General features: G+C 39.4%; 1 protein-coding gene across 2 annotated transcripts in view; it reads right to left on the reverse strand.

Moving 5' to 3' along the window:
• Positions 1-13231, reverse strand: part of DIP2C (disco interacting protein 2 homolog C) — a 343245-nt gene that overhangs the window by 42791 nt on the left and 287223 nt on the right. For both annotated transcript variants that reach the window (XM_054695051.1, XM_054695050.1), the window contains 5 exons: positions 4944-5067; positions 4340-4461; positions 2919-3030; positions 2726-2835; positions 958-1088 (listed from right to left, as the gene is read on the reverse strand). In XM_054695051.1, the coding sequence (XP_054551026.1) occupies positions 958-1088; positions 2726-2835; positions 2919-3030; positions 4340-4461; positions 4944-5067 (599 nt within the window). The remainder of the gene's footprint in view (positions 1-957; positions 1089-2725; positions 2836-2918; positions 3031-4339; positions 4462-4943; positions 5068-13231) is intronic.

Below are 13231 nucleotides of genomic sequence, written 5' to 3' on the forward strand. Positions count from 1 at the left end.
AAAGGAGAGACTCTTTAATTAATGATGCTGGGAAAACTGGAAGGTGACATGCCAAAGAAAGAAGTTGGATCACTCTCTAACTCCATGCACAAAAATAAATTCCAAATGTATTAAAGATCTAGATTTAAGACTTGCAACAAAATACATATAAAAATTGGCAATATACTGATGACATCAATGACAAAGATGTCTTTGGAGATTAAACCTGCTGTCAAAGGAAATAAAATAAAAAATGAACAATTGGGGTTACCTCAAAAGAAAAAACTCTTCCAAAGCCAAAGACAATACACACAGATTAAAAAGATATCTTACTGAACGTGACAAAATATTTATATATTACATAACTGACAAGGGGTAAATATCCAAGAAAAATAAAAAAAACCTGATAGAATTTAACAAAAGAAAACCAAACAACCCAATTAATAAATGGGCAGCAGGTCTGAACAGACAATCCATCAAAAAAGATATCTAGGAGGCAAGTAGGTACATGGAAAATTGTTGATCATCAACTCCAGTAAGAGAGATACAGGTTAAAACCATGAGCTATCATCTCACACCCTTAAGAATGGCCCTTTCCACCTAAGTCAGAGAGAAGCTGAAGCCTGAAATACCCACAAATTTAATACGAATTCCAGTCCAACATTAACTTCTAGGATTTAAAGGCAGAAGAACCAAGCTGAAGGCCTGGGATTCCCCTGTTTGTGAAATATGGGCTCCAAACAGACACAGTTTCTGTTGGAGTCTCAGCAAACTTCCTGGGGACTCATTTTTTCAGCTGCTGTTAATGCAAAATACCACAGCACTGAGGGCCCTGCAGAGAGACGGGCACAGGGACTGACCTGCGATTCAGCTGTGCTGGCCTCTGCTCCACAGTATCAGCATCTTCTCTGCAAGTGGTCTAGAAAGGCTGAAGGTTTCTTTATTTACTGTTTTCAAAGATACTGAAGTGGAACTCACCTGCAGAGGCACCACAGGACAAACCCAAGTCCACAGTAAGGGTCCAGGCAGATGGCCACTTCTCTAGAGGGGTAGAGCTCACACTGCAGTTTAATAGAACGGCAAAAGGCACTGGTGGCTGCGTGAGACATCTGCAAGATAACAGGTGAGTTAAAGGCAAGAAGCAGGACATTCATCCTAAAGACACTGAAGACCACAGGGCACAGTAAATACATGGAGTGTGACTTCTACCTCAGAGACACTACAAGTCAACAAGAACATGAACTGTATGAGCCTGACATCCATCTTAAAGACACTGCAAGGGTGCACTGAATGCAGGGACCCTGACACCATCCTAAAGACACCAACGACCACACGGCTGCAATAAATCTATAGAGCTTGGCACTGCTTTCAGAGTGGTTTTAGAAGTGAGGGTGATTGCAGTTGAGCTTTAGCTCGGAGAGAGTCTTTCCATCTCAATGAGCAAAACACCCACAAACCTTCCTGGTCCCCTAGGATATAATGACTCTGGCAATTGGATTAACTAGGCTGGCATTTGAATGGCAGGTCAGCGCTGTGTCCCCCGCCCTTGGGTACTGTTGATGAGAATATAAAATGGTGCAGCTATCGTTCAAAATAACATGGGGGGCCCCCCTTAAGAAATGAAAAAAAAAAAACCTGATCCAGCAATTCCACTTCTGGGTATGTACCCAGAAAAAGTGTTTCATTTCTGGGTATATACCCATAACACCTATGTTCATAGCCACATTAATAACAATAGCTAAAATATGGAAGCAACAGTTAACACGTGTCTATCAATGACTGGATAAACAAAATGAAACCTATCCATACAGTGAAATATTAGCCTTAAAAATGGAAGGAATGTCTGACACTTGGTGGGACATGGTTAAACCTTGAGGAAATTATGTTAAGAGAAATAAGTCAGACACTAGAAGAGAAACAACTCTACTTTCGTAGGTACCTGGAGTAGGCAAAATCACAGACAGAAAGCAGATGGTGATTACCAGGGACTAGGGGAGTAAGGGAGGCTGTTGTTTAATGGGTATCAAGTTTCAGTTTTATAAGATGGAAAGAATTATGGAGATAGAAGACAGTGATGGCTACATATTTTGAATTAAAGAACACCATTGAACGGTACACTTAAATTGGTGAAGATGGGAAATTTTATGTTATGTGTGTGTGTTTTTTTTAACCACAATTTAAAAAATTGGGTAGGGAATAAAGTAGATAGAGTAGGAACTAAAAAGCTAAATTGTGCAAACTCAACAGTGAGAACCTGATAATGGGGCAGATAATGGGGAATGGTTTCCTGGGGCTACACGGAATTTAAGAGTGTGCAGCAGGGCCCTATTCTAGGACACACACAGCAGCTCCATTTCTGATAGGAAAGGGATCACTGCAGCTGCCGTAGCAGCAAACTGGCAAGTTAGAACAGAACTCACTTTAAAAAAGCAAGAAAGTCCATGGCAAAGTTTAACAATAGACAGAGTATTGAGATTTGAGAATGAACAAGACAAAAAAAATTTATAGTTTCCTATTATGGGCTAATGAGGCTGTGTTTACATTACCAAAAAAAAAAAAGGTGGAATATTTGGAAAGAATTAGCCCAGTTAATCTCTGAAATGGTTGTGCACCTCATAGCCTGGGCGAGATGTATAGTGATTCCTCTCCCCATGATGCACTGCAGGTCCCACCCAGTCCTGCTTTGCACAGAACATAAACTGAAAACCCAGGTGACAATACACATTATGCAGACTGCCTGTCTCACCTTTACTCCAGCTAGCATCCCCGTTGTGGACACACTAAAGTCAAGATAAGCTAGCGTGTCTGGGTTGGAAGGTTTGTAGATCTGGGCAGGCCGCTTCTTTGGCAAATCATCTGGAATGCGAGACAAAGCAATTAGCATATCTGACCAAAGGAAGAATAGATAACACACCTGCCTGGCTTGTTGGAGGACTGACCTGTGTCCAGTATGGGGGGCCAGGCCCTGATGTCTACGGCCGCAGCTGCCTCCCTGGACCGTAACAATTTACAGATCAGTTGTGTTGTCATCAAGCAGGCAGAGCGACTCACCTGAAGGTCAGAGAACAGAGAATGCAGTGAAGGAAGGTAAACTGAAGAGGGAGGGGCTGTGAGACCCACTGCTCAGCTGAGGACGCACAGCTAGAGGAGCAGAAAGACCACCAGGTGCAAGTCTGCCCCAAAGAAGCCAGGCTTGGCCAGTGGAACCCCCAGAGAGCCAAAAAGCAGACTGAGCTCATGGGGACTGAGGTCCTTGGTCATTCGCATAGCTAAGAGAGCCCAGTGCTATGTTCACACTCAGAGAGGAGCATCACATTCACTGCTCCATGGTTACAGCCTGTCCTATTAGAAGTGCTATGTGTATCCAGGGACAGTCGTATCTCTCATGGGAGCAACGACCACGGAAGTGTTCCAACTATAAAAAAGTATTTCTATTTTTTATGATTATATCACATTTTATTTACCACTTATCAGTTGATATGTTTATTCACTTTTGAACAGGAAGCAGCCTTCTATCCCTGGGATAAATTCCACTTAGTCAGGATATGCTATCCTTTCGTTTTTATTTTATTTCTTTTTTCTTTAAAGATTTATTTATTTATGCATACAAGAGCTGGGGTACAGGCCAGAGGTGTGGGGGGTGAGAGGATTCACCAGAGACAGAGTGGGGAGCAGAAAAGGCAGATCTGAAATATACTGCTGAGGGGAGCAGCGGGCAAGACAGGAGAGGTCTGCTGCGCCATGTGGGTAGCTCCCTTGCTGGGGATTGAACTTGTGCTGCAGAGGCTGGGGGCAGCCTCATAGGTTGTGTCTTAACCCCTAGCGCCACCAGGGAGGCCCTATTTTATTTATTTTCTTTTGTGGCATTGCTGAACTAATCTGTCTCGCATGGCTTTTTCCCCAAGAGGAAAAGCATAGCCAAAGCCTCTTATACTTCTCAAGGCATAACTTTTAAAAAAAACAAAAACTGATACACTCAAAAAGGAATGGACAGTCATAAATCTTGAGGAAAGTGTTTTTTTTTTTAATGTATGACTTTTTCACTTGGTCAGTCTGCTCCCTGGGTTTGGGGAAGCTTCATGTCCACAGGGATGTGTTCTCTGGGACCGCTTTCTCTAGCGGGCCTTCAATTCTGACCCATCTCAGTAAAGCTCTCCTGTGGGTCTGAAGTTCTCACACACACTTAACTATTGCTTCCGGAAATGGAAGATAAATTCCCTAAGGATAGAAACCAAGTCCTGCCATGTGTCTGGGACTGCAGACCCCACGCAATCCCCAAGAGGGCCCAGGCTCTGTGATCTACGAGGTCGACACTCAGGCCCGGCGCAGGGGAGTGCCAGACACTTCCAGGCAGCCTTACCTCTACGATCATCTTTACGGTGGGCAGCGTTGTAGCGATGTTCTGCGGGTGTGGAGGACGAACGGTGATTGGCACGCAGCCTGCGTACAGGCAGCCATAGAAGGCTGCGATAAGGTCTATTCCTACATGGGGAGAAAAGCTGAAGTTCTCATGTGTGACAAATCACACCATTTAATGGCTGTCAGCAAAAACAACCAGCCCGGAAGAGTCAGAAGGTGAAGTGAGCATCTGAGACTGAACAGATTCCTTCTTTGTCCCTGTGGTTTTAGGAAGCTTCAGAAATCATTTTCACCTGGACTGCTCTTTTAGGCACAAGATGCCAAAGCAGCCCAAAAGCTCAATTTCTGTCATTTCTCTGAGGAATTGCTCAGCTGTATGATTATCAATTTAGTTGCTAAGGATTTAAGTAATATTGACTAAATAAACTACCCCAGCTAGCTAAAAAGGCAAATTTGGACACAAAAGACTATGAAATAGGAGCTTTATTTAAGTCTCTAAACGTTTATTTGAGTTGTCACTATTATCAGCAGTTAGTAGACACAGTGGGAAGCAGTGTCATAGGTGCTGTCCTGCCACACCTGGAACCTCCGAGTCTGCTCTTTACCTGGTGGGTAGACGAGAGCTACGTGGTCCCCATCCTGCAGGTGCCCCCTTTCCATCAGCATCACCGCTATCTTCTCGGCTCGTTTGTGAAGCTGGACACACGTCAGCGAGTTCGCTATTGTACCCTGAGTCACAAGAAGTGGGTAAGATTCCTTCAGTGTGACAGTTTCATTGAGATATACAGCTCATACACGCACACACAATTCATTGATTTAAAATGCCCAATTAAATGAATTTCAGCATATTCACAGAATTGTGCAACTTCCACCATGGTCAGTTTTAGAATCTTTTCATCACTCTCCTGAAAAATGTTCTCTCAGTTATGTATCCCATTTTCCTTCCCACTAGGCCAGAAGTATAGAACCAAACAGGCATCTAGATATATTTGTGTTAACTGAAAGTATTTTTTTTTGACAGGAAGTATTTAAAAAAGTAATTACTTGAACTAAGACCTAGCTAAATTTGTGAAATAAGTCAACACAATAATTCTGGGGCTTAGTGTGACTGCTACTGGCAGTAAGAATTAGCAGTAAGGCTACAGGACTTGTACTATAAAAAAAAAAAATTGAAAATGTTTTCAAGAAGTCATGCAAAAGTCAAGGGGTGAATACACACACACACACACACAAATGTCACAAATTTAAAGGCCACTAAATAAAAAATGCATTAAATTCACTTTATGTAGAGTTTTTAAACATGCAGAAATAAGCAAAAATCATACTTGGATTGAGTACCTTTCTAAATGGTTGTTAGGACTTACTATTTAAACCATAAAGAAAAGTATGCAGATACTGTAAGCAATAAGCATATAACTAACCAAAAACTTTTCCTGGGGATGCATTTTACAACTATAGTTCATTTGCACAAATCCCCAGGTATGAAGAGATCATTGTACACAATTGTTTTAAAAAGCAACAGGCATACTGATCAGCAAAATACAGGGTTAGAAAGACTCCAGAAACTAAAGCTCAATCATGGATAATCACAGCCCAGGAGCTTTTATTTAGGGTGGTAGCTTCAAGAGAGAGTAGATGAGCTTTCTAGACAGAAGACTCTCGGGGACTGGACACAAGCTCTGGTTAGTGTTCTGTACACAAATGCCAATTATGGAGAAAGAAGTCCAAAGGGAAGCGGTGTGAGCAGCCAACAGTTGCACAGAGGAGAAGATTGTGTGGAAAGAAGAGACCAGAACCTCTGGGCCATTAAATAGCATCAGGAACGTTGGGGGAAGGATTTAAAAACTGACTAAGAAAAACTGACTCTTGATATCTTGCTGCTTAGAGTTTATGGATATTATGTCATGTGTTATTTGATAGCAAGTCCTATTAGTCAAGCTGTAGATCATATCACATCATGTGTACACTAGCCACATCACGTAATGACATACACCCTATGAAGACATGTCATCTCCCACACATGCTAGCATATCACACATGGTCATACCATGCCATGTTATAGTACTGTCATGTCAGCTCACTGTAAAATTCAGGAAGCTAAAGGAAGGGCAGAACTTTGGCTGAGGGATCTGAGGTTTTCTTCCTAAGGAATGGGAGTCAGGCTGTACCTAACACTAGATGAGATGAGAAAAGCAGGCAAGCCTGTTTCAGACACGGGTTTCATGGTGACTACACGGAACCCCAGGTGCTCAGGTACCTGGTGTTTTACTCTGTGCACCGGAAGGAAAGGGTCAACCAGTTGCTTTCCTCATAAGCCAGGGTGTTAGAAATGCTCTGTAAGGCTCTTCCTAGCAGATGGTCTTTAACAGATAAGGGGATAAATCAACTACTGAGCACAACCTGGAACGCCCAATTTCAAGATAAGCAATGAACAGAGGAAGCTGAAATGTCTCTGTGAACTAAACCACATGAAAACTGGTCTGATAACTAGATATCTACATTAGCCATTCAGGCAAGAGTTATACTGTTGGCATTTCCTTTTCTACGTCTTTTATCTACTGCCTTAAATAGCAAGAGGTACCTCTGCACACTAGGATTTTGGTGTTTTGTTTTTTATTTTTATTTTTTTGTGGGACCCTTGCTGGCAGCCGGGGAACGGAACGAACCGGGGTTGCAGAGGCTGCAGGCAGCCTCACAGCCCAGCACTCAACTGCTGTGCCATCAGGGGAGGCCCGGATTTTGGTGTTTTATAACTCTAAGCAGCCATAACTTCTTAAAGTTGCAAGTACCCAAACTTGTCAAGAAGGCATAGTTAAAATCTATTTTTCAGGCTTTACTTGCATAGCAAAAAAAAAAAAAAAAGTTAGCAAACATTTAAAAGAGGTTGGTATTTGTTGAATCGGTCTCCCCAAAAGGTTTCACAGGTTCTTCCCCAAGATGTCCAGGGTGGGCCTTTTCCAATATGTGTCACCTTGTTCACTTCAGGCCCTGTGAGCTTTTAAGAAACTCACCGTTACTGAAAGAAGGCAGATTACATAGACTTACGTTATCTCCAGAAACAACCTTTGTCACCTAGAAACCTGGATTAAGGAAAGGCAAAGTTTTGTCTTATGAAGTCATTCCCTACTCATTATTTGAAACCCTCTCCCCTTTCTTTGACACCCCAGGCCCCGACGCTATTCCTTAGCATAGGCTATAAGCTCCAGTTTTTTCCCATTTACTTAGGATTTACAGCCAAGTAAATTCTCCATATATATGTTATTAATTTTTGTCCTATTCTCCTACTAATCTTTCTGATGTTGGTTTGTCCAGCCTCAGAAGAACTCAGAAGGGTGGAGGAATGTTTTCCTGCATCCCTGTAATTTGGCAAGGCAGCCAACAGGCTTATCAGAAGACTAGAAGTTGCTTCTTTCCCTGAATAGCTGCAAAAGATGAGATCAGGACTTTGGGCAAGGCTGGCTTAATATGGTAAAGATTTTTATTACATCAGATTCCTGATCCCTCCCCTTTTAGAAATCTAATGGAAACCAAATGGAGAATTTATTTCCCTCTCTAAGTTTGATTAGCAGGAGAAAATATTAAAGAAGCTAGCTTCTTCGGTCTTGTGCAACTCTTTGAGTTTAAGGATTTCATCCTTAATTACGGTGGATCTTTTGGGTCTTGTCTTTCCTAGAGCCTTGACGGTCACTCCTAAAGATGGCATTTGGTTCCTCTGTCTCCTCCTTCAGTCTCCCTCTTGAGACTTCATTTTTAATCACTGTTGTTTGGTTTTAGTTGAGTAATTAACAAAGGACTTTCCTTCCTTAATTATTTCTTTTTGAGAAGTGAGATTTGGTCATGTTTTGTCATGCTATGATAAGTTTATTAACTATTTCCAACTCAAGGTCCAGAAAACAGGTTCTTCTGCTTCTAAAGTGCTGTTCTGTTCTCTGGGTAGGAGATTTGGGTGCAGATTTGCTAGGTTTTCTGATCTTGAGGTCTGGGTAAAAGTATTTCCACCCACATATTCTGCTTCCTGTACTGTTATAAGAGAGACTCTTAATGTGCACTATGGTAAAAATGTCCTTCTAAGGAAATATTAGAAACCAAAGCAAGATACAAATTTGGTGGGCATGTATCAAGCATTTAAAAGCAGTTAGAGCTCTTGCCACCTAAATGGAGTCTCCTATGAAAGGGACAAATTGGTCACAGAATAAGTTAGATTAGTACCTGCCAACCACAAGAAAGATCTGTGCACCATGATCCCCTGAACCCTGTAGCATATCTCTCCCAGGGTTTAGATTTTTGACTCTAAGAGATTCAAGGCTTTAACTGAAAGCTGTTTATGTGCATTGAGTCTTTCCTTTTGTCATGTTTTATGCTGTGAGTGAACATCTCTGGATTTTTGCTTAAGTTATAAATAATGTCTATTGATTGGCTGAGTAGCTCTTGAATTGGAAAACTTCTAAATTGCTTTAATTCTATTGTATATTGCTAACAATGAACATTTTAGAGAGCTCTCAATTCAAATTTGTCTTGTTTCCAAGCAATTGAATCAGAAAAATAAGAGGAAGGAAATATAAAATAGTGTCTTGGTTAGCCTTAGGAAGTGTCTTAATTAGGCAAAAGCACAAAAATCAAACTTAAAACATTGTTTTTTCAAAGTCTCATCTCTCTGGGTCAACAATACTAAAGATGTCTTTAAGATTATAATGGTCACTAGGGGGCTCTTTTGAGTTTCCAAAACTTGTCTTTTTAAGAAACCCATATATTTAAAAAGAAGAAAAATTGATTGATATCCTGAATAGCCTTAATAAAAACAGCAGAAAAGAAGATAGGAAATCTCATTCTAACTCTTTCTTCTCCTCCTCCTTATGTCCAACACTGACTGTCTGCCTTTGTGGTATTCTTTCTAAAGAAAAAAAATCATAGAATTAGATGTTTTCTTTTACTCTTTTGCCATTTTGCTATGGGATTGGCCTCAAAATATTGCTGAACAGAGATAGGGCATTCCCATCACCAGCCTTTAGGGAATTATCCGTCTGTCTTCAGTTATCTATGGAAGGATTCTGAGGCTTTCTAATACTGTCAGAAATATTTTCTGTTCATTTTGACTGAAAATTGACAAGATATTTGAAAGGAATCTTATAATAACTCTGTGGTTAATGACTTGGTCAAATTGGAAAATGATACTCAGACACTGATAGGAAAATTTTCTGGCTTTCTCCCTGAAGCAAAGACAAAGCCTTCTTGCAAAACCTAATTATGAGTCTAGAAAGTGGTACCACTCCCTTTTCTTAACTAGATGAAATAAGAAACAGGAGAAAAAAAATGTTTGAATGCTGATTTGAGTCTGACAGTAGGCTTGTATGAAAGTAAGTGTATGCATGTCCTCCTATATGTAACTGCTTTACCTTGGATGGTATTACAAAAAAAAAATCATTGGCCTATGAAAATTAATTACCTACATAGTATTTCTAAATTCAGAAAAATAACAGAAACTCACCCAAATGTTTTTCAAGATCATGTAATTTGGGACAAGTTTTGGTTGATGAAAACTAGCTTAATATTTAATGGTTTAATATGAAAAATACATGTCTTTAGAATTATAACATTGGGTGTAATACTTTTATTATACCTGGGTTTATTAATCAGAATTTGTTCATGTTATCTAACAGGAAAAATAAGTGACTTGGTCTCAAGAAGTGTTAGTGTCTAGTATCAAACAGGCCTAAGATGAAATCATTTGTGCTATGTATATGTCACCAAATCTACCTTTAACCTAGGAATGTCGACCTGAATTTTCCTGATTAGGTAAACCTGTCTGAAAAGTAAATGGTTTAAATAAAGTAGATAGGAATTTCTAGCAATAGTTTTATTAGTCTCAAGATATTTTATTAACCTGAGACTTTAAAGCTAAGTTAAATAGTGAAAATTCTTTGAATATATAGGTCATGCTACTGAAATATTAATTACTGAATTTAGAAGCAATTTTGGCTTCTTAGTGAAGACCAAAGAGTTGTGGGACTAACACATCCATGTGTCACCTAGAAAACTGTACTAAAAAGAAGCACATGTTCTGAAAGTTAGGAATATTTGTCAGGCTTCCAATCCAAGGACAGACACTGGTCTAACAGTTTTTACAACTGCTTGCAATTGGAAATTAAGGATTTAAGTGTTGAATTTATGAATTTAAAGCTAATGGGAATAAGGGAAACAGCTCTCTGTAAAGAAAGTAAGATGTATGTTTTGAAAAATGGAGAAGGATTAAGGAATGGAGATATATTTGCTGAGGATAAAGAAGAAATCTGTCTTAGGATGAAGTATACTTTTTGAATGAGATGAAGGAAATATATTAAAATGTGAAAAAAAGAGGAATGTGTAGAAGGTTTGCGAGAAAGGAATCTTCTTTGGGAAAGAAACTATATCTGGTCAAGTTGGATAAGAGCAAATGAACTGTCATGAGGATTTAAGATTAAGCTTTAATATCAGAAGTGTACTTAAGTAAACAAACTTTATTTCTTTCATCTGCTACAAGGACAAAAGTATTCCTAAACTGCAGTCAGTTTTTAATAAGAGATTGTAAACTGTTTAAGTAATCTGAAGATCTAATGCTTCAAATGAGTTATCTTTACATTAGGCCCTGTGATTAAGAGAAACCTAGACTTCTATGTATTAAGAACTGAATCGGGTTGGGAGTCATATAAAATTACTGTTTGCCTTTGAAGTCTTTCAGTGTCACTTCAGTTAAAAGGGTAATTTAAATATTGTTTCATAATCTATGGAAGTATTTTATTTATTTATTTATTTATTTATTTTATTTTTATATTCCCCATACAATTGCAACTCCCTGATTTTGACCCCAAACCCTCCTTTCCCTGCCCTCCCCCATAGTGTGTCTCTGGTTCATAGTTGTTTGTTTATTTTGATTTTTTCTTTCTTATAGTTATTATTTTTCCAGGTCCCTTATTTAAGTTTTCTAGATTCCTGCTATGAGTGAGACCATCCGGTATTTTTCCTTTTATTTTTGGCTTATTTCGCTGAGCATGATCCCTTCCAGCTCCATCCATGTTGCTGCAAATGGCATGAGTTTATCCTTTTTGATTGCTGAGTAGTGTTCCACAGTGTATATGTACCACATCTTCTTGATCCAGTCATCTATTTTTGGGCATTTGGGCTGTTTCCAAAGCTTAGCTATTGTAAACAGTGCTGCTATAAACATAGGGGTGCAGGTGCTCTTTGGAATTGATGTTTCTGTGTCCTTTGGGTAAATACCTAGGAGTGGAATTGCTGGATCATATGGAAGCTCTATCTTTAGTAGGTTGAGGAATCTCCACCCAGCTTTCTATGGAAGTGTTTTAAACATTTGATACTTTTTGACAAAATTCCTCCCCTCCCAAAGAAACCAGAATTCTAATAATTTTAATTTAATTTAATTTTTAAAAAATTTTTAAAACTTTTTTTTAAAGATTTATTTATTTATGCATACAAGAACTGGGGTATAGGCCAGAGGAGTGGGAGTGGGGGCGGTGAGAGGATTCACCAGAGACAGAGTAGGGAATAGAACAGGCAGATTGACTGAAATACACTGCTGAGGGAGCAGCGGGGAGATAGGAGAGGTCTGCTGCACCATGTGGGCTGCTCCCTGGACGGCTGGGGGATCGAACTCATGCTGCAGTGGCTGTGGATAGCTTAATAGGTCTTAACCCCTTGCACCACCAGAGGCCATAATTTTAATTTTAATCTTATAAAAATTGTCCTCTGCCATTTTGAAAGAGGTTAAAACAAATTAGACTATTTGATATGTTGAAATTTCATGGGGAGTATCCTCCAATAAGGCATAATATTAACCTTTATAAATATATTTATGTGAAATTAATAGGGGCATTCCAAAGTTATATGAAATTCCTAAAAATCTGATATGTCATTCTACTTATTATTCTAAACTATTGTATGCCACAAAATTGTGCAAATTTCCTTATAAATTGCTTTATAATCAAATCTTTAATTATGATCATTTTAAAGTCTTTTGTCATTTATAGAAGCTATATTTACTCTGAAATTTTGCCTTCATAATGCTTTACAGGAAAGGGCTTTGACATACACTCTGGTATATAGGTTTATCATGAAACTGAACTAGATAAGAGATTTCAGAGCTTATGGAAAAAACTGGCTCAAAAGTAGTAACAAAGATAAAAAAATTAACTACATGGGGCTGAATGCACTAATGAGAATGAGAACTATTTTAAATGACTTTTTGTTTGAGACATACTGGTTCTTCTTTGTCTTGCTTTTTCCAAATTGAAGAAAGCTTTTTCTCCCTTTGTTTAAAAGCTGACTTTGACCTGTAGTAATTTGGTAAATTACACCTTTTGTGAGCAGAACTGAAACGGATGCTTTTTTTCTCTCCCTGGTATCATGGGAATGTGAAAGCTTTTAGAAAGTATTCTTATTTTCACACGATTATTTGCATAAACCCTACACAAATCTTTTGGTTTTATTAGCATATCTTTGATTGAAATGTAATATTTGAGATCTGACCAATTTTCAAAAGAATGATTGAACTTATTGAGACAACAAAGAAAAATCAGCCTGATACCCTACTTAAAGGGTTCCAGACAGTCTACCAGGAGAGTGATGAAAAGTCACTTTTGGCAGCTTTAGACATTTTGGGGACCTCAAGAAGAGAGGGATTGATCCAAAGATGTGGGGACTGAATGTGGAGTCTGATATTGAGACCTTGGCATGCTTCTTGAGTGCTGAGGCTCTTAAAAGCTCAGTTTGAGGCCTCCCTGATGGCGCAGGCGGTTGAGTGCAGCATTGTGAAGCTGTCTGCAGCCTCTGCAACGCGGGTTCAATCCCGGCCAGCTAGGTAGATACCCACATGGTGAGGCAGACCTCTCCTGTCTCTCTT

This window comes from Talpa occidentalis, unplaced genomic scaffold (assembly GCF_014898055.3).
Source record: "Talpa occidentalis isolate TD23 unplaced genomic scaffold, MPIMG_talOcc4v2.1 talOcc4.14, whole genome shotgun sequence".
NCBI classification, from domain to species: Eukaryota; Metazoa; Chordata; class Mammalia; order Eulipotyphla; family Talpidae; genus Talpa; species Talpa occidentalis.